Below are 20464 nucleotides of genomic sequence, written 5' to 3'. Positions count from 1 at the left end.
AAATGCTGGTGGAAGATCGGCCACGGCACGTCTCCCAGGAGCAGCATCAGATTGGCGTACCAAGACCGGCGAGGCCAATCTGGAGCGACCAGAATCGTGGGAATGCCTTCTGCCGCGATCTTCCGGAGAACCCAAGGCAGTAGGGGAAATGGGAGGAAACACATACAGAAGGGAAAATTCTTGCCACGGAAGAACGAGGGCGTCGGCGCCGTACGCCCTCGGGTCCCTTGCCCTGGCCAGGAAGGTGGGAAGCTTGTGGTTGTCCACCCCTGGAATATAAAATCACTGACCAGGCCGGAACGTGAGCTTCCGCCTAGAGCGAATGCGGGTTACCTCTCGCATTGCCGCGGCGCTGCGAGTGCCCCCCCTTGGTCGGCGCTGCGAGTGCCCCCCCCAACCCTGCAAACTGGTGTCGGTGGTAACCACCTGCCATGTCATTGGAAGGAAGGATTTCCCTTGGAGAGGGGCGCAAACTTGGGGCGTTAGAAGGAAGGGCCAGTCCAGACTCTCTGCTGACTTGTCTCAGGCAGAGAGGATCGCCCTTTGAAAGGCGTGGAAATGAAACTGTGCGAAAGGAATCGCCTCGAAGCAGGCAACCATTTGTCCCAACACCCGCATGCTGGATCGGAAGGACGGACGGCGGTGAAGAAGATTTCAAACCGACCGGTGGAGGGCCAGACTGCTTGTCCGTTGGAAGACGGACCTCTGCCGCCTCCTTATCCAGCAGCATCCCCAGGAAGATCAACCGTCTGGAGGGAATCAGGGAAGACTTTGGAAGGTTGAGAAGCCGTGCCAGGGTCTCCAGAGTGAGGTCCATGCTGGCGGACGTCTAAGGAAAGGAGGGCGCCTTGATGAGGATGTCGTCCAAGTAAGGCAGCAGAAAAACACCCCTGGAGCGGAGCAAAGCTAGGACAGGGGCCAGGACCTTTGTGAACACCCGAGGAGCCGTCGTCAGGCCGAAGGGAAGGGCGACAAACTGATAGTAATCGTTCCCCACTGCAAAGCGAAGGAAACGATGGTGACACCGAGCGAACAGGAACATGGAGGTAGGCATCCTGAATGTCGATTAATGACAAAGTCCCCCTTCTCCAGGGAGGCCACCGCGGATCAGAGGGACTCCACCCGGAATCGCCGAAAACGGTTTAGAATCCCTTGAATCGGTCCGCCGGAGGCACATGGACGATGACTCCCTTGTCCAGTAGGGTGTGAATGGCTGAAGAGAAAGCCGCCGCACCCACGGGGTCCCGCGGAGAGCGGGACCGAAAGAAATGATCCGGAGGGAGAGAAGCAAATTCGATTTTGTATCCAGAGGATACAATTTCGAGCGCCCAGGCATCGGAGACGTGAGCCCGCCAGATGTCCCTGAAAAGGAGAAGGCGGCGCTCCTTCAGGTGGGGGGCTGCTTGGCCGTGGAGGGACAGGCATCCTGTGACTTGCGCCAAGTGGGCTGAGCACGAAAAAGGGCTTCTAGCGACTATCCTGAGAGGGGCCAGATGAGGAACCGGCTGTGAATCTAGACCCGGAGGACCGAAAATGAGACGAGCCAGAGCAACCCCGAGGGGTGCCTTTGGTTTTGGACTGGGGAAGATGGGTGCTCTTGCTACCCGTGGCTTCTGAAATAATTACGTCCAAATGGGTCCCGAATAAACGGGAGCCTGTGAATGGTAGCCCAGTAAGGGAACGTTTGGAGGCGGTGTCCGACACCCAAACCTTCAGCCGAAGTTCCCTTCTAACGGAAACGGCTAAGGCAGATGAGCGTGCTATGAGGGCACCCGAGAGAAGCCTCACAGATACATTTTCCTGCCTGAACTATCAGTTGGGGCCAAGGATCGGAGGTCCTGAATGGGGACGTCCAACCTCAAATCCTGTTCAAGCTGGGAGCCCCATTTGGAGACCGCTTTCCCCACCCAGGCGGAGGCAAGGACCGGTCTGAGGGCTGAACCAGACGAAGCAAAGATGGCCTTGGAGAGAGACTCCATACGACGATCCTCGGTGGAATGAAGTGAGGAACCGACTGCTACAGGAATGGCCGTGCTCTTAGACAGGTGGGCCACAGGAGGGTCAACCTTAGGCAGCACAATCCGGAGGAAATGGATAACATATGTCCAGCTTTTTGGGGGAGGTAAAGCGGGTATCAGGGCGAGCCCAAGCTTTAGAGACAACTGAAGAGAAGACAGCGTGGAGAGGAAAAACCTTGGACGCCTGTTTGGAGCGTAAAAAAGACACGCCGGCCTGATCAGTGCTGGGAGGGTCATTGTGTATCTTAAAGGTATCACGAATGTTGGTGATGAGCTGACCCACTGCGGAGGCTAGTTTGGACGGTAGTGCCGAGTCCATGTCCCAATCCGAATCCGCCGGATCTCTCTGAGGGCGTGCCCAGAGGGAAGGAGAGGCCCGCACGCGTGACAGGGAGAGAGAGAGAGACGCATCTGAGGAGGATGCACACTCTGTCCTGGAGCGCTTCTGAGAGTGCCGGGCCCTGGAGGACTCGCTATGTGCGAGTGAATCAGTGGGGGCGGCAGAAGCGGTAGAGCCAGAGGGTGCGACAGCAGGTGTGGCAGCCTGCGGGGTAGGCGGTTTATCTACCAGGCGGCCTCTAATGTGGGTGAGACTTTCCACGGCCTGGGACAGGGATCTGGCCCAGTCAGGCGGACCAGAGCAGACAATGGCCAATAGGAGAGAGAAGGCACTCATAGGGTAAGTAAATTAGAAAATCATATTTCTAGTAAAAGAAATGGTTTGCTCACCTATTGCGGTTGCATCAATTGGACGCAACTGCAATGGAGATCAAGTGTAAATAGGCGACGGTTGGTGCAGCCTAGATTCGTCTGATCGCCTTGGGCAGGAGTCACCCTGCCGCTTGGGTAACGGTATGAAGAAGAATACGCTGGACCTTAGGTCGAGCGTGTGGACCAGAAAGGGCGCACAAAACAACCGGTCAAAGGCAATATTTTAGTTCAGCAGTGTTCCATTTATTCGTAAGACCATTTAGTCTTACGAATAAATGGAACACTGCTCAACTAAAATATTGCCTTTGACCGGTTGTTTTGTGCGCCCTTTGTGGTCCACACGCTCGACCTAAGGTCCAGCGTATTCTTCTTCACCAGAGGGAACAGGGAGCGGCACGGCCGGTGGTGGACCCTGCATTGGGGCCTGACATGCAGAACAGGCGGTACAGGCATGATACCAGGGCTTAGAGGCCCCTGTGGGGTCTGACATATTGGTGATGAGGGGTAATATAACCCAGGAAGAAAGGCCTAAACCCGACAGACACCGGCCTTCCTCCCTGGGTAAACAGGATTAGCTCAGTGTATGCCGGAGGGATATAGCTAAGAGGAGGAGCTAACACTTTTCTTGCCTAGTGTCGCCACCTAGTGGCAGCAGCTATACCCATGGTCTCCTGTGTCCCCCAATGAACTAAGCGAGAAATGGAAAATTAAAAATATCAAAAATTCTTTAAAAATGTGTTAAATATAAAAATATTATTTGGACAATAGGTCATTTTCTGCAATGCAAATTCCATATACAGTTAACATTATAAAAGTTTAGTTTGTGATAAGATACCTTTGATGAGTTGCTTGATAAATTAAATTGTAACTTGGAAAAAATCTCCATCTTCATGTCATGAGAAAGTTGCGCTTGATAGCCACAGAAAACTAGTCTAGTCCAGTACAGATCAGCCAGTAATAACGCACATGGATCAGAGGGGGCGGCACTATATAAAAAGAACCAGGGCAAGTGAGACCAAGATCATTCATTAAGAGACAGATAACAGGTAACCAAGCACAATCCAAATAAAATGCACGCCCTTTCCATGGGTTGAAGAGGGTTCTACTGAAAATCAAGGGGATTCTTCACTTAATTAGGAAGGAAAATGTTGGCAAAGAGGAAAACAGACAAAAGCTTGACTACACAAGCATATTAGCACGGCTGGCACTGATAAACAGTCTGTTTGTCAATCACATGTATGCTCTTATGGAATTAGGAAATGGTCCTAGAGGTGGTACACTATAATGAAATGGTACAATAACGGCCAGAATTCGGGCAAGGTGCATCTTTCTACTTTGAGTAGTGCCAAACGTATTGAGTTCCTTCCGATCGCACAAGCATAGAAACCAACATTATCAAAGATAATATCAATTTAAGGCCTTACATGACCAGAAGCATTTTGTGGTCTGAAAACTAAGAATCCACAGAATATGCAAGAGGTAAGTGTGCCCTCTGTATTTTTTTCAGAACCCCTTGACTCAATGGGTCCATTTTTGTAGACAAGTATAGGACATGTTCTATCTGTTGTGGAATAGACATTCAGATCAGGAAAGCACACAGAAGTCATCCATGTGCTGTCTGCATCTATATGTCTAGGACATGTCCTACATTTGTCCACCAAAAAAATATGCACAGTGCAGGGACCGGTTTCCGCAGTTTGCGGACCACAAAATGCTTCTAGTCGTGTGCATGGGGCCTAATGGTGCAAATCTGACTTATCTGAGACTTACAGTAACAGGTTTTTCACTCTTTCCATGGGCAGCACCTGCAGAACATCAGCCGAATCATCAAGACTTAGAAGAGTACTCACAGCTTGGCAGGCTACAAGCAGGACATCTGACAGACATAAACATGTTGGTAGGTCAGACGACAGGCATCACACCATCACAACCATCATTGGCAGTATCATCTATTAAATCAATATGGAAGCAATATCTCTGAGGACAGCAGTGATGACGTGACCATACGATGCTGAAGCAATATTGACTGGGCATTGTGTCACTAAGCGTCCTATTAGACAGGAAGTCATTTTTTGCATTAACGAGCAGCTATCGACAATTTGGATATAGTCTTTTTCGTTCAGAATCCAATTACACAAAATAATTACAGGAAACGATAATTGCTAAATATTTTTTGCTGTTTGCTTGTTGCTGTGATCATCCTTACACTGCAAATGAATGACAGATTTCTGATGTGGTGACAGCTAATGATAATCTTTCAATCGGGCAGATTTGTCCAATCCAAAGATGGCTCCATTTGATAGCTTCATGCTAGTACATTTGACGATAAATACTGAAATTTCAGCAGTTCAATGAGAATTCAAGCGATAATCGGTTTGTCTAATAGGCCCATAATGATTTTTGTATACAAAGTGCATGGGAAAAGAACAGCATTGAAAAAGAAGACGCGTTTAATTCTTGATTGTTGGATCCGTCCTGCCGCTAGTTCACGTGTGCCCCCGGGACTGCCGCTTCGTCCCCATTGACTATAATGGGGGCAGAGTTCTGGCCAGGCAGTGCAAGGTGAGAGGCAGCCAGACTTAAAGGGGTTGTCCAGGTTCAGAGCTGAACCTGGACAGCCCTCCATTTTCACCCAGGCAGCCCCCCTGACATGAGCATCGGAGCAGTTCATGCTCCGATGCTCTCCTTTGCCCTGCGCTAAATCGCGCAGGGCAAAGGCATTTTCTGAGTTCCGGTGACGTACCGGGGCTCTCTATGGGGCTGACAGGCAGCCCGGTGACGTCACCGGCACTGATGGGCGGGATTTGGCTCTGCCCTAGCCAGTAAAACGGCTAGGGCAGAGCTAAAGCCCGCCCCTCAGAGCCGGTGACGTCACCGAACACACTGCTGGGCGGAAGTTACCGCCCGGCAGTGTGTTATTAAAAACACAAGAGCCTGTGCCCTGCGCGATCTAGCGCAGGGCACGGGAGCGCATCGGAGCATGAGATGCTCCGATGCCAGGCTCAGGAGGGCTGCCGGGGTGAAAATAAGGGTATGTCCGGGTTCAGCTCTGAACCCGGACAACCCCTTTAAACTACGACATGCAGTACTCTTAGTCCGGCTGCCTCCCGGAACAGCCTGCCAGGCTCCTCTGCCGCTAGTGTGAAACTAGCCTTAGACAACCCCTTAATGTTAAAGATAGCAACTGAAACTAAATTCAGCAGAAAGGAAATGCTTTAGGAATCAAATAATTGTCAGTGTTACAGAGCTATACAGAACAGCCGCTTCTGCCTGGTCTTCAACCCAACCGCACTGCAGGTCTTCTGAGCAGATCACAGCTCAATGTACTAATTCACAAGAATCAGATGAAAGCTCATACCATCCTGTTCGCACACTGTGGCTTGAAAACATATGCAGATTATTTTTACTTTACCATATTGAATTGGGAACTAGACTGAATGGGGTAAACTGCATCTTTAAAAACTAAATAAATAAAAAACCTGTCTGCTCTGTACATGAGATACCAGTATTTCATTCAAACTCCTGAAAGATATTTCTAGAATGGGTTATACAAATTTAAAAAAAGCCCCATCTGCATTATTACCATTCAGCTTTTGGCCATGAGAAGGTAGCATAGAAGTATTTGTTCATGATCACTACACTTAACTTTTCTAGATTCTTACCTTGAGGAAACGGTGTTTGGTTCATCAAAGAAAAAACATTCTCTATGAATTTGGATAAAACTGGAAGAATTCTGTCCTTTTCTAAAGGCCTGTAGAAAGCAACACAAGTATATCAGAATTCTTGTAAATCAGTTTTTTATGTATAATTTTGTTAAAAATAATAGAATTGTTCTTGACTATGAATTTTCCATATAATATTTACCTTAGATGAGGCAGCACAACCAGAGCAGACCAACAATAGGACAGTTCACGGATATTGTCATGTGAAGACAGCGTCACCAAAGATAAGACGTAGTCTAGTACAGGGGATCCCTGGATGTCACCACTTCTCAGCTTAGCACTAATAAGAAGACAACAGAAGTAAAGGGCAATTCGATCCACTTTACATTTAAAGGGGTATTCCCATCTTCAGCATTTATTGCATATTCTGGGATAAACCTATAGGAAGAACAAGGGACCTGTGACCCCAACCTGATGAATTTATGACATCAGCAGCCACTTTTACCGCCGAGTCTATTAAAGGGGTTGTCTCACCTTAGACATTGCTGGCATATCGCTAGGATATGCCACCTATCTCTAGCATGGGGCCCCAAAACTAAATGAGTGTGCACTGCATGCTCTCCATTCACTTCTATAGGAGTTCAGCTATTTTTGGAACTTGCATGAATGGAGGGCGAACATTGCAAGCGTGGCCATCACTCCAATCACTTCTATGGGACTGCCAGAAATCAGAATTCCCATAGAATTTTTTTAATTTTTTTTTTTACTCTTTTCAAACTCCAACTGACTACAATGGAAAGGGCAATTCTCTGTGTCTTGACCTGTGAACCCACAGACCAATACTGGGAGACTTATGTTAACTACACAGACTTACGGGTTAGTCTTTTCCAGAAACACAAGGGGATATTTTTCAAATGCAAGGGAAGCAACAACAGGCGGCTCCGCCTTTTCCAAAATGAGCTTCGTCAGGATCGCCAGAGCCTCACTTCTAGCTGAGCCGTCCTCTTCCGTAAAGAGCTGTAGAATATACTGCAAGAGGCTTGGCAGGAGATGCTGAAATATAAAAATGTATTTAACTATTATAAAGATGCAGATTTGCTGGTTCAGATGGCAGCTATCCTTCCTACATAAACATGCATGCTTGGCTCATTGAGAATAAAAGAATTGTGCATGCCGAGATCCAACAACCCGATCCTTCTGAAGGTGGAACTCTCTGTACTCAGCTGCTTCACAGGCCCCCCCCCCCCTCCCTTCTGCATCACACCTATAGTGGTCTCCTGATTGGATGCTACAGTTGGCACTCAAAACAAAGTGGAGGGACTGTGAAGCAGCTCAATTCAGAGAGCACTTCCCACTGAAGCTGCCTCCTGGGCACTTGCAGGAGCAGAATCTGGCAGAATAAAAGTTTATATTCACACTACTCCTTGAAAGGTATGTTTGTACTCTTCTCCCCAGCCCCTACCTAGTGCTTTCTATAGTTTAGCATGGTCAAACTGCTGACAGAGCACGTGATAGTTAATAACTATTAGATTGGTAGGGGTCTGACCGCTGGGAGCCCAACTGATTGTGAGAACAGGCGCCCCATAACCTGCAGGACTCTCAAAATTAATGGAGTGGAAGGTTCAGCATGTGCACTGTCATTCCATTCATCTCTATGGAACTACTGGAAACAGCAAACTACAAGCACTGTCCGTTTTCAACAGTCCCACAGAGAGGAATGGAGCAGCAGTGTGCTTGCTCAACTGGCTACTCCATTCATTTTCAACAGTCCCTGCAGGGTACGGGGACCCTGTTCTAAAGATGGGCCGGGATCCCAGTGGGTGGAGCCCTACCGGTCTATCTTGCAGATAGCAGATACATTGATGTAAGCAGAATACTTCTTTAAGGCTTTTTGCACAAGATTGTATTATGTATATGTGTTACTTAAAAAAAAGGATAGTAATACTTGCCTGCTCAAATTGCATCATATTGAACATGTCTTCTGAGAACTCCAAAAGTAATCCCCTTGAAACATCACTCTCAAGTACCTACAAGATAATGTAATATATGCATTTGTTATATACTTCCCTCTACTGCAGTTTATCACCTCTTGCAGTCTAATCATTAAAGTTTGTTGCATAAAATTGGGGAAAATAGTTGGAGCATTTAGCTATAAACGAAGAGGCAAAACTATGCAACTTGTAGCATACATGTAAATGGTCACAGTGGCTCAGAGGTTTACACTGCCGCCTTGAATCAGGGAGGGGAGGGGGGTTCAGGCTTTATATCCAAGCAGGATAACATCTGCATTACGCTTGTATGATCCCAATGTTACATGGTTTCCTCCCACCCTTCAAAAATATGCTGATAGGTTCCTGTGTAAATTGGCCCACATGTGTCAGATAGGGATTCTCAAAAAGGGATTTATGAAACTTATACTGAAATTCAGGGATATACACACTGAAATTATTATTTTTAACCATGCAAAGTACCTTGGTAACAGCTCCTTCGATCTCAGAGGCTGATAAGGAGATGTTTTCACTGAGAAGTAAAGTAGCAATGATGGAAAGAAGTTTACAACAGCAAGATGACGAGATTTGTGGGACTCGCAGTATGTCTGTCAGGGTCTAACGAAATGAAACCAATAAACAAAATAAAAAATCATACAACTTTCAGTAAAATGGAAGGCTTAGCAAGGTGAACAGAGGCAAGATGGACTTACCGTACAGATACGTTCTGGATGAGTGACTTTTGAACCGTGGCCATGTTCTACCAAGATATCCAAGGCTTCCAGTACCCGTTCTATTTGATCTGAACATTCTGCACTCTGACCTGGACTCATTTTTCCTGCCAGTTCCATAAGTGCATTCTTGATGAAGACAAACACAAGTATGACAGTTAAATACTCCAGTCCTTGCTTTCCAGATGACTTCTTGTTAAAGCTGAAGTATTCTTTATTATCTCATTACTTCTCCTACTCATTGTATTTCTTTGAATGCCTAAAGGTGCATTTACACGTGCTGCCCATCCCTTCCCGATAATTGCCTGGTTGCCAGTGGAGGTAAGAGATGCACTTCCCCATTCGCCATCCACTGTATGGGTACAAGGGATCATTACTATTACTACCAGCCCAGAAACAACGATTCAGGTATCCACATAAACACTTGTTCATCAGGCGATTGGCAGCACCTTTACATGGCCAGATTATTGGGAACAAGCTTTTGTACTAACGTTTGTTTCCCATTTTCGTTTTGTTTCCCCATTGGATGGACGATTGTGTGGTACATTGTGTGTACACAGAGATACAAGACCAATTTCATTTAGTTTCTGCTTGCACATATTCCCACTGTAAACATTTTATTAGGAATACATACTGTACTATTATTGAAAAACTTTCTGAATAAAAATTATTATACTATATTACGCAAACATTGTTTAGTGCTGTATGTACCCATATCTATTGTAAGCAGCCATCAGAGCAGCTTTAAAAACAACTTGTCACCATAAAATCCAATACAATCTGAAAGCAGTGCGTTATAAAGCAGGAGGAGCAGAGCAGATTAAAATATAGCTTTGTGGGAAAAGATTCAGTAAACTTTTATTTTATACATTTGTATCTTTGCTTTTTTATTTATTTATTTTTTAACAGCTCTCAGTACAGGAAGAGGTGTTATCAATGACTGGCAGCTATCTATGTATACACACTTACACAGAGAATGCTATCAATCACTGATATCACCTCCCCTGTGTACAACTATTAGTGACTGACAGCTATCTATGTATACACACTTAGGGCTCATTCAGACGACCAAATGAATGGGTCCTGCAAAAGATGTGTGCTCTCTGCATCCGTAGTTCCGTTCCGCGGGCCAAAAATAAATGATAGAAAATGCCAATTCTTGTCCACAATTGCTCACGCTCTATCATAGCGCCAGCCATATGCGGTCTGCAATATGCGGAACACACAGGGCCAGTATCAGTGTTTTGCGAATCCGTCAGAAACAGACAACTATCTATGTATACACCCTTATACAGAGAATGCTATCAATCACTGATAACATCTCCCACGTGTACAATTATCAGTGACTGACAGCTATCTCTGTATACACATTTACACAGAGAATGCCATCAATCGCTGATAGCTGTCCACAGGTGTGGCATTAAGTTCAGAAAGAGAAGAGATATAAATGTATAAGTTTTACTAAACCTTTTCCCACAAAACTAATTATCAATCTGCTCAGCTCCTCTGCTGCCTCAAGATTACTTAATTTTCTGGTCCTCTTTAAAGAGGCTACGACAGGGGTACTTAACTGGTGAACTGCAAATACCAGTCGACTGGACCCCTGCATGTCCAGTTATATTTAACTGTATAGCAGGGTGCTGTCAGCTCTCTGCTTCACCATTCACCTGCCATCAGTAGTTTATTGCCAGCAAGCACAATGCAGTGATGCCTGTGCTGAGCCACAGCCAACGTGTGTGTGTGTGTGTGTGTGTGTGTGTGTGTGTGTGTGTGTGTGTATATATATATATATATTTTTTTTTTAAGATATAAGGATTATGCATCACCAGCATATACACTGAATGCAAAGTAAAAAAAAAAAAAAAAAGAGGTCCACTGGCCAACTATAAGCTTACCTTTACATTCAAAGCAAACACACACACACAAAAAGTGACTGTCAAATGTTAAGGCTGTGGTTTATATGCTAGTTAAATTAATGGTTTCTTGCATTTGTTTCATATGAGATCATACCTGAATACTATTAAAAAGAGGATCAAATTGTTCTTTTTGAATATATGATGTAGCAGAATCCACAAAGTGCTTGAAAACCTCTCCCACCAAAGACCAGGGAAGTGACTCTTCTTTCTCAGTTACTGGTCCTATCTTCTGTAGAATGAGTTGCATTGCCTACCAAACAACAACGATGAAAGATAAAATGATACCAAAATAGGATAGGCAAATTGGTTCTACCAATTTGTGATTCAGTCCAAATTTCTCAAAAAGTGTGGAGTCACTTGAAACTGGATTTTTGGTGATTAGTTTTGAGCGAGAGAGTGCCTAGTATACAAATGTGTGTTTCTCAATAATATATCTGTTGTCTTAGGGGTACTCTTTCTCACTATGGAGAGTTCCTAGTAGGCAGATTACGTGTGCGAAGTATTGTAGCCCAGGCAATGCCCCTCTATTAGCTTTTCTAAACCTATCTGATGCCAGCAGATGTATATTTGCATATGTTTTCCCTTGAAGTCAAGAGAAGCATTGTTTAGTCTACAGTAGTCATCACGTATATCAACCAGTTTCCACAATAGAAATAGCACCCACCCTAAAGGTTTCCCCTAAGGCCTTGTAACGAAGAAATCTATTTTCATCTGCTTTCCTCTGATAAAGGTTTTTTTTTTATCAGAGGCTGGCTTGGCTATTTTTCTATTTTTAATAGTATCTGTCGGTGTCCGGCATATGCCGCATCTGATGATTCCATACTGAATTTCAAGAACTGAATGTTTGCCGCTGATGTGGAACTAGTCTAACCCATGTAATCAAAATAAAAAAACAGGACTCTTTGAAAATAGCCTTAATTATAAATCATCATGCAGTTTTGTATACACAGCTCCTATGCAGACATAGAGGTTTCCATGTGTCTATAATACTGAGGTCAATGTGGAGTTCATTGGAAGCTGTTCATGGTAAACTCCCAACCCTTAGATGCTTACATAATTCTGAACACAATCAGAAAGAGTTATTAATCAAACAGTCAAACTGTGCCAGAAATCTGGTGCAACTTGCACCAAAAAACTGATGTGCAAGCTTTGCAGCATGGTGCAGCATGGTGGTGGCTCAGTGGTTAGCACTGGTGCCTTGCAGTGCTGGGGTCCTAGGTTTAAATGTGGCTAAGGACAACATCTACATGGAGTTTGTATGTCCTCCTTGTGTTTGCGTGGGCTTCCTCTGGGTACTCCAGTTCAGGGCCGGCACCACCCATAAGTAGAGTAGGCCACCGCGTAGAGTGCCATTCTTGCTGGGAGCGTCGGCGCTCTGGAGTATGGCTGCCAGTGGCGTTGCAAGGTGGGTGCGGGCCGCACTTGGTGACACCAGTCTGATGGGGTGTCACCTGCCAGACCCAAGTTCCCAACACCACTAGCACCTGCCCCCTTGTACTTGTGTCACTGATCTGATCCTGTACTTGCCGGCTGTGTGGGCATGAGTTCCGTCACTTTGGCACGCAATCCCGCAAGACCTCTAACCTCCCAAGGTGGGTCTCGCGGGATCACACGCCACAGGACGTGCAATGCGCGCCGAAGACACTGAACTTAACGTAACTCATGCTCGCGCAGCCGGCAAGTACAGACTGTACAGGATCAGCGACAAGTACTACATAATGGAGGGTAGTCTGGGGGCAAAATTAACTTGTGTGGGGGGGGGCAAATTACATAATGGATAGCAGTGTGGGGGCAAATTACTTAGTGGGGGGCAGTATTACTAATGAGGGCATCCTAGAAGGGAATTACTATTGGTGGGACTATGAGGAGTACTATTACTATGGGGGCACTATTATTTCTTCAGGATAGTATTTCTGGTATTGGGGGGCACAGCGAGCAGCAGGATAACACTGTGGGGACTCCAGGTTGGGGGATGATGATAGAAAAGTGAGGACACTAAGATGTCGGTGTGTCACACTCTGCAGAGACGAGGCGGCTGAGAGAAGTGTCCGGACCGAATGGAGAAGATGATGACACAGAAGATCTACATTGGAGGAGACTGCATGCAACAATCATTAAATAGGTGGCCGACAAAAAAAGGGTGGGTCAAAGGGTGTTGGTCAATGGTCGGGGTCAAGGGGGAGGCGAAATTAGCTTTTGCCTAGGGTGGCAAAAATCCTTGCACCAGCCGTGCCCCGGTTTCCTCCCACACTCCAAAGACATACTGATAGGGAACTTAGATTGCGAGCCCCATTAAGGACAGTTGGATGCTAATGTCTGTAAAGCACCGAGGAATATCTTGGCACTATACAAGTCAAATAAATTTAATAAGCGTTGTAGATATTTTTGGTGACTCATCCAACAAGGGCGTGAGGCTTCGTGGGAAAGGAGTCATGGCTTAAATCCAGAATTTTGGTGCATTTTTTGGAGTAAACTAATTAAACGGATGGTGTTAACTTTGACTAGAAGTTTAAATATGCACCAGATTTATCATCCAGCATCAGCCACTATGATAAATCTGGTGCAGTTAAGGCCTCGTGCACACGATTGTATCCATTTTGCAAACTACGGATCCGCAAAATACTGACGCCACCTGTGTGCATACCGTAATTTGGTTATAGAAATGTCCATTTGAAGAGCGCAACGACAACATTTAAGTACATCCATGTGCTGTCTGCATTTTTCGCGAAGCACAGAAATGAATGGGTCTTCGTGCGATCCGTAAAAATGTGAATCAGACTAAGCTTACTTTTTGACAATATTAATAAAAGGTGGGCCAGTGAGTAAAGGTCAAAAAAGGTTCACTTTAAAACAGGCAATGCCAAAGGTTATTTCTATACAACGCTTATAAAATAGACTTAAGATAATAAAAATATAAATTGGTACTACACTAATGTTCATATTTTGCTTTTTCAAGCCCTACACCAAGAAATAATTGAGAACTTTGAGCACAAGAACATTTTTTGCAGCAGTTTGTTACCTTTGTGGCACAAGAATGAAACATGTTTCTGACACCTTTACATGTTTCAAACAGCAGCCGCCCCAAACCATCAGCCTTCTGGGGATGTTCCTTCAGATCCAAGAACATGCAGTTAAATAGTCCATTCAAATCAGACACCTAAATCCAAATGGAAAAAGTTTACATTACTATAAAAGAATAAAGGGCAAATAAAAAGCACTGATGAGCGCAGCACAAAACAAATCTGTAGAGTAAATTGACCTTTGGTGTGGATTTCAAATATACATCATTACAATCTATGCTACAGATTTATGGAACGCATAAAACTGCAAAACTGGTGTCAATCTGCATGAAACGCGCGGATTTTGTGGTGGACCTGGCAAAGATTTTACGGTGGCAACACTGCAAAATTCACTATAAAAATTCTTCCCTATACGACCACGGTCATAGTGAAGGAAAATCCAGCCGAATAACCGCAAAAAAATAAAATAAAAAATTGACATGCGTTTTGTGCTGCAGAAAAGCCAGTGAATTTCACCCTCTCCAATGAGAAGGGTGAAATTCGCAATATGTGGATTGCAAATGTGTAATACCGTAGCTTTTCTGCTGCATTTCTGAACACAACATGTGGATGACAATTCAGGAATTCTCATCCACTTTGCTGGAACTGTACTACCCTGCCGCATAAAAAATTGCTACGGCAAATTTGCAGTTAATAAGTCACGTGTGACTCCGGCCTAAAGGTATGCGCATTAAGGCTCCTTTCACACTAGCGTTCGCTGGTCCGCTCGTGAGCTCCGTTTGAAGGAGCTCACGAGCGGACCCGAACGCAGCCGTCCAGCCCTGATGCAGTCTGAATGGAGCGGATCCGCTCAGACTGCATCAGTCTGGCGGCGTTCAGCCTCCGCTCCGCTCGCCTCCGCACGGACAGGCGGACAGCTGAACGCTGCTTGCAGCGTTCGGGTGTCCGCCTGGCCGTGCGGAGGCGTGCGGATCCGTCCAGACTTACAATGTAAGTCAATGGGGACGGATCCGTTTGAAGATGCCACAATGTGGCTCAATCTTCAAGCGGATCCGTCCCCCATTGAAAGTCTGGACGGATCCGTCCGAGGCTATTTTCACACTTAGCTTTTTTTTTGCCATTTTAATGCAGACGGATCCGTTCTGAACGGAGCCTCCGTCTGCATTATTATGAGCGGATCCGTTCAGAACGGATCCGCCCGAACGCTAGTGTGAAAGTAGCCTTACATGACTGAAATGCTGCAGATTATCTGCGGCCAAAAATCAGCACCATTTCTGCTGGGAATCCACAAAAGAAAAAAATGCAAGAAATTGTGAATATTTCTGTTGAGGATTTCATGGCAGTTATGCTGCAGATTTGAGAAAGATTTTACTATTTGCATTGCAAGGGGTGAAATCTACAGCATAAACAGGCTGAAAACCTGGTTACTGGTCATTTCTGCACTGCAGATTTTCTTCTGCATTGTGTGGATGAGAACTGCTAAAGAATCATTCACTTTGCTGGTACTGTAAAACATTGCAGATTTTCTGCAAGCAACTCCTCAACAGAAGATCTGCAGCGCGTCCTCTCTATTTGTGAGCAGACCCTAAGGTTTACGCAGAATCTGCCTCCCATTGTATTCAATGGGAATCCGCATTTACAGCATGTCCAGCCACACCGGAAAAAAAAAGACATAGGGCACATTTATTCAGGGAGGCGTTTTAGATGCTGGTCTTCATAAAGCCCCATAAGTGGCGAAGGATCCGCCAGTTATGAAGAGGTGCAGGCCTAAGTATAAATGAAGGGCAGCCTCCTTGCTGGCTTATATTTAGTCCATTTTCTACACCTAAAACATGCGTAGACAATGATGAATGAGATGGGTCTGCCGGCCCATCCCCTTCCCACCTTTTTAGACCTGGCGTGAGCAGGGAAGAGTCACAGACACCATTGAGAACAATAGGAGGAAAAATCTCAAAAACTGCTGTTTTAACATATCGTAAGGCCCCTTGCAGACGAGCGTGTCGGATTCAGTCCGGATGCGTTGCGGGCGGGTTCAGGGAAACCTGCGCGAGTTTGCATGCAATTTGTCTGCTATTGTAACATGGTTATAATGGAAAATAATAGCATTCTTTAATACAGAATACTAAGTAAAATGTCCATTGAGGGTTAAAAAAAAATAATATGTAATTACTCACCTCATGCACTTGAGGACCTGTAAAAGGATCTGCGCTAACATCATCGCGCAGGTCCTTTTGCAGGTCCTGCATGAAGAAAGAAGACGATAATGGCTGTGCGATCAAGTGGATGAGGGGAGGAATTTTTATAAATTATTTTTTAACCCCTGAAATGGACATTTTACACTTAGCATTCTGTATTAAAGAATGCTATTATTTTCCATTATAACCATGTTATAATGTAAAATAATAAAGTAAATGGACTTTAATGGGGTCACGGGGCTCATCCCTATTTATTATCATCTCCTTAGCAACCATCCATGAAAATCGCATCACATCCGCACTTGCTTGTGACTGCAATGCGATTTTCACGCAGCCCCATTCACTTCTATGGGGTCTGCGTTGCGTGAAAAACGCAGAATATAGAACATGCTGAGTGTACACAGCCCCATTGAAATGAATGGGTCAGGATTCAGTGCAGGCGCAATGCGTTCACGTCACGCATTGCACCCAGGCGGGAAACTCGCCAGTGTAAAAGGTCTAAGGTAGATGGAAGACTAAGTAATGTGATCACGCTTCTACAAATCATTTTGCTTAGAAAACATCATTAGATATAAATAATAGAGATCTGTACAGTAATGAAATGCTGAAGGCAGCAACAGCAAATATCTCCTTGGGATATTCCATGTCATACTAGAAAGTCAATGCTTCTTGTAACAAAAGGTCAGATCACTGACATTAATTTTTAACCTGCACAGGGAAAATAAAATCTTAAAATCTGACTGGTTAGTATGTGAACAGATAAGCTCTTTGTGTGGTCTGGTTTCGTAAGAGGCCCAATCCTAGGTTCATAGCATAATACAATGAATGCTATTATATCCTATTTATACAAAATATGCTGGAAGCTCTGCTTATTAAAGGATGCCAAATGACATAAATCTGTCACTGCCCAGCTCCAGCGACATTACAACAATGCTGATGGATTTCCCTTAGTTCTGTCTTTGAATTAAAGGGCTTCTCCATGGCAGCGTATGCTAGACACATGTAACACTAAGAGCAGCTGGAAGACAGTCCAAGAACAGGCAATGATATCTTCCTTCCCATCAGACGACAAATGTGCTTGTTAGCAAAGCGGCATCAGATGGAAGAAATAGTGAAGTAGAGAATTACCAAAATACCGAGCAGCATAATGGTAAATTGCATTGAAAATAAAAGATCAACTGGCTCTTACCTTTCTCATTAAAAATGCAAAGCTCTCCGCAGCAAAGTTTCGGATGTGCTCCTTCTGATGAGCCAACAGTGTACTGTACAAGCTAAAAGAAGGACAGGTGTCAATGTTTCAATACTTTCTTCAAGCCCTAGGATTCATCAGCCCATAAATATTGTAATTCTCTATTGTTCTGTTAAAATAGAAAAAAGACTAATTCCAGCCCAATCTAACACTGAACGTGAAGAGAGGCAGAGGGCAGACTGCGCGACGCAGTTGTGGAAGAAACCCAAGGTCGCCTGAAGAGTTACATGCACAGGTTGTAGCATCCTATCATAACATGAACAACTATACTGACCGACCTCCAGAAAAGGAAAGGGAATAGAATTATAGGGCCATACATATTAGACAGCAGTCAGCTGAATGCTTGCTCAGTCCACAGCTATCTCTCCCCTCTGCCCCATAAGCATGCAGAAGGGGAGAAATACCCTGCTAGATACCTTCATTGATCGTGGGGTATTTCCCCAAGAACAAAAGGATTGGACATTTTGAAATCCAACTGTCCTATCCTTATCTCCTCAAACATCTGCTGTCAGGAGGCCCCATAAACATTAGATGGTTGGCCAGTCCCTACAAAATCAAAGACTGTAAGCTCTTACGAACAGGGCCTTCACTCCTCTTGATAGTGACACGAATTGTAAAGTGGGGTGGGATATGTTGACGCTATATAAGATTATTATTATTCAAATTAAATCAGCCAGCTCAAGTCATTTCTCTAATAAAACAAACCACTCTAAAGGGTATATTATACGGGTAGATTTTCGGCCCCATAATCGCCAACAAGTAGGGGTGCACCGAAATTTCGGCGGCCGAAAATATCGGCCGAGAATGCACCTAATCTGTTTCTGCCGATATTTTTACATATCGGCCGGAAATAGCGGGGAGGGACTGGGAGGAGGAGCTGGGGGCCGGTGCGTTCACTGTGCTCCGGCCCCCAGCTCCAGTAGTTATAAAATGTTGTACAATTAATAAGCATTCTATTCATTTGGCCCCCCTCTGCAGTATTACATTCAATACAGCCACATCCTACTCACAGGGCTGTGCTGGCCGGCCGGGCAGACGAGCGGAAGCGTCACGACTGACGTCACATGCCTGCGCCGCCTCCTTCATTCAGAAAGTAGGCCGGGCACATGACGTCAGTTGTGACGCTGCAGCTCCTCTGCCCGGCCGGCCAGCATTAAGATGACAGCCCTGTGAGTATGATGTGGCTGTATTGAATGTAATACTGCAGAGGGGGCCTCATGAATAGAATGCTTATTCATTGTACAACATTTTATAACTACTGGAGCTGGGGGCCGGAGCACAGTGAACGCACCGGCCCCCAGCTCCTCCTCCCAGTCCCTCCCCGCTATTTTGAAATATTTTCTATTAATCTATTAATTGTACAATGGGGGCTGTGGATGGCACTGTTATGGGGTGGGGGTCTGTGGATGGCACTGTTATGGGGTGGGTGGGGGTCTGTGGATGGCACTGTTATGGGGTGGGTGGGGGTCTGTGGATGGCACTGTTATGAGGTGGGGGGGGTCTGTGGATGGCACTGTTATGAGGTGGGGGGGTCTGTGGATGGCACTGTTATGGGGTGGGTGGGGGTCTGTGGATGGCACTGTTATGAGGTGGGGGGGTCTGTGGATGGCACTGTTATGGGCTGGGGGGTCTTTTAAAAGTATTTGGGCAAAAAGCCATTTTCGGTTTCGGTTTCGGTCAAGGGGTATCCTGAATTTTCGGTTTCGGTTTCGGACCAGAATTTTCATTTCGGTGCACCCCTACCAACAAGCATTTCATGAACGCTCATTAGCGATCATCTGTCAGTCTAATACTATCTCCGTGTGCTCATTCATCAGGCAATTCTGATCTTTCAGCATACTGAAAGATCAGGATTTGCGGATCGGCAGATAGTGCTGTGTAATAATAATCTGCCGCTGGCACACCGCTGTCCTGCATGGGAACAAGTGATGGCACAGAGATCGCTTCTCCCCATGCTGCGGAGGACATTGCTGCATGTAATAGCAGCGGTCTCCTCTGCTAGCTATCTAGCGACTGTTGGGAGGGAACAATTCCCTCTTGACAACAGCATCGGGGTGTCTAATACACCCTTAACAAGTTGACTCCAGATCATGTGAATGCTCAGTATATCATTATTCTGAGTGAAGCCATTCATACAACCTTTATTTAAGCTGATGAACAAACATAATACATAAATATGGCAGACAATTGAAATAACCAAATTACGAAATTTCCATGCAAATTTAAGAACATGTTGCAAACACAACTATAAATCATGACTATAAAGGTTATATGATTATTTCTGGGCACGATCAAGGTCATAATTCTCCTGTTGACCCTACCCTTGGCTCTATGCATTGAGTCAAATGCAAGCTCCTTACACTCCTTTACTAAACTTGACAAATGTATTGCTTGAGTGATTATCAGCACATTTTTAGAAAAGTACATTTGGAAAATAATAAGATGTAATGTTTTATGCATTACTTCCACATTATCACACAGTATTGTGTGCCGTGACCTTAGTTCCCTTACTTCCCACTATGCTTGATTCGCTCCCAAAGCTGATAAGGAGAGATCAGACTTACAGGAGCTTCTCTGCTCTTCAGAAGCAGCGTAGAAGCTCAGGGGCTCAGCTAGCTCTGGCACGCCCCATTACCTGTGAGCTATATTCTTTCTCTCTGTTACTAGAGATGGATCTAGCCCAACAACAGGCAGTGGACAGCAAGTTAGGCGGAAGTGAAAGCCCTAGTGGCCATGACTTTACAGCTTTTTTTCAGTGGATGCAGGCAGATTTGTTAAATTACGTGATTTAGAAATTTGTGAATTACACCATTCTCTATTAAATTGTGTCAAAGTACAGTGACTCTTTAAGGAAAATCTGCAATGAACTCCTACTCTGAAAACTATAGACATACCAAATTCCAGTCCAGAAGGGGTTGCTTTGGGTTTCTGTGAAGGGTTAACTACTACTGTGTCTGTTATCCTACTTACAAGA

The 20464-nt window shown here is 45.2% G+C and overlaps 1 protein-coding gene across 1 annotated transcript in view; it reads right to left on the bottom strand.

The window, feature by feature from the left end:
* UTP20 (UTP20 small subunit processome component) overlaps positions 1-20464 on the bottom strand; it is a 107711-nt gene that overhangs the window by 78194 nt on the left and 9053 nt on the right. Inside the window, exons 6-16 of the mRNA XM_044280640.1 lie at positions 17431-17512; positions 14046-14183; positions 11121-11276; positions 9093-9239; positions 8863-8997; positions 8341-8418; positions 7266-7444; positions 6594-6731; positions 6392-6480; positions 4500-4605; positions 3565-3715 (exon numbers count right to left, since the gene is read on the bottom strand). Of these exons, the coding sequence (XP_044136575.1) occupies positions 3565-3715; positions 4500-4605; positions 6392-6480; positions 6594-6731; positions 7266-7444; positions 8341-8418; positions 8863-8997; positions 9093-9239; positions 11121-11276; positions 14046-14183; positions 17431-17512 (1399 nt within the window). The remainder of the gene's footprint in view (positions 1-3564; positions 3716-4499; positions 4606-6391; positions 6481-6593; positions 6732-7265; positions 7445-8340; positions 8419-8862; positions 8998-9092; positions 9240-11120; positions 11277-14045; positions 14184-17430; positions 17513-20464) is intronic.

This window comes from Bufo gargarizans, chromosome 2 (assembly GCF_014858855.1).
Source record: "Bufo gargarizans isolate SCDJY-AF-19 chromosome 2, ASM1485885v1, whole genome shotgun sequence".
Classification (NCBI taxonomy): domain Eukaryota; kingdom Metazoa; phylum Chordata; class Amphibia; order Anura; family Bufonidae; genus Bufo; species Bufo gargarizans.
The sequence above is the reverse complement of the archived record's forward strand: the minus strand, read 5'-3'. Positions and strand labels throughout refer to the sequence as shown.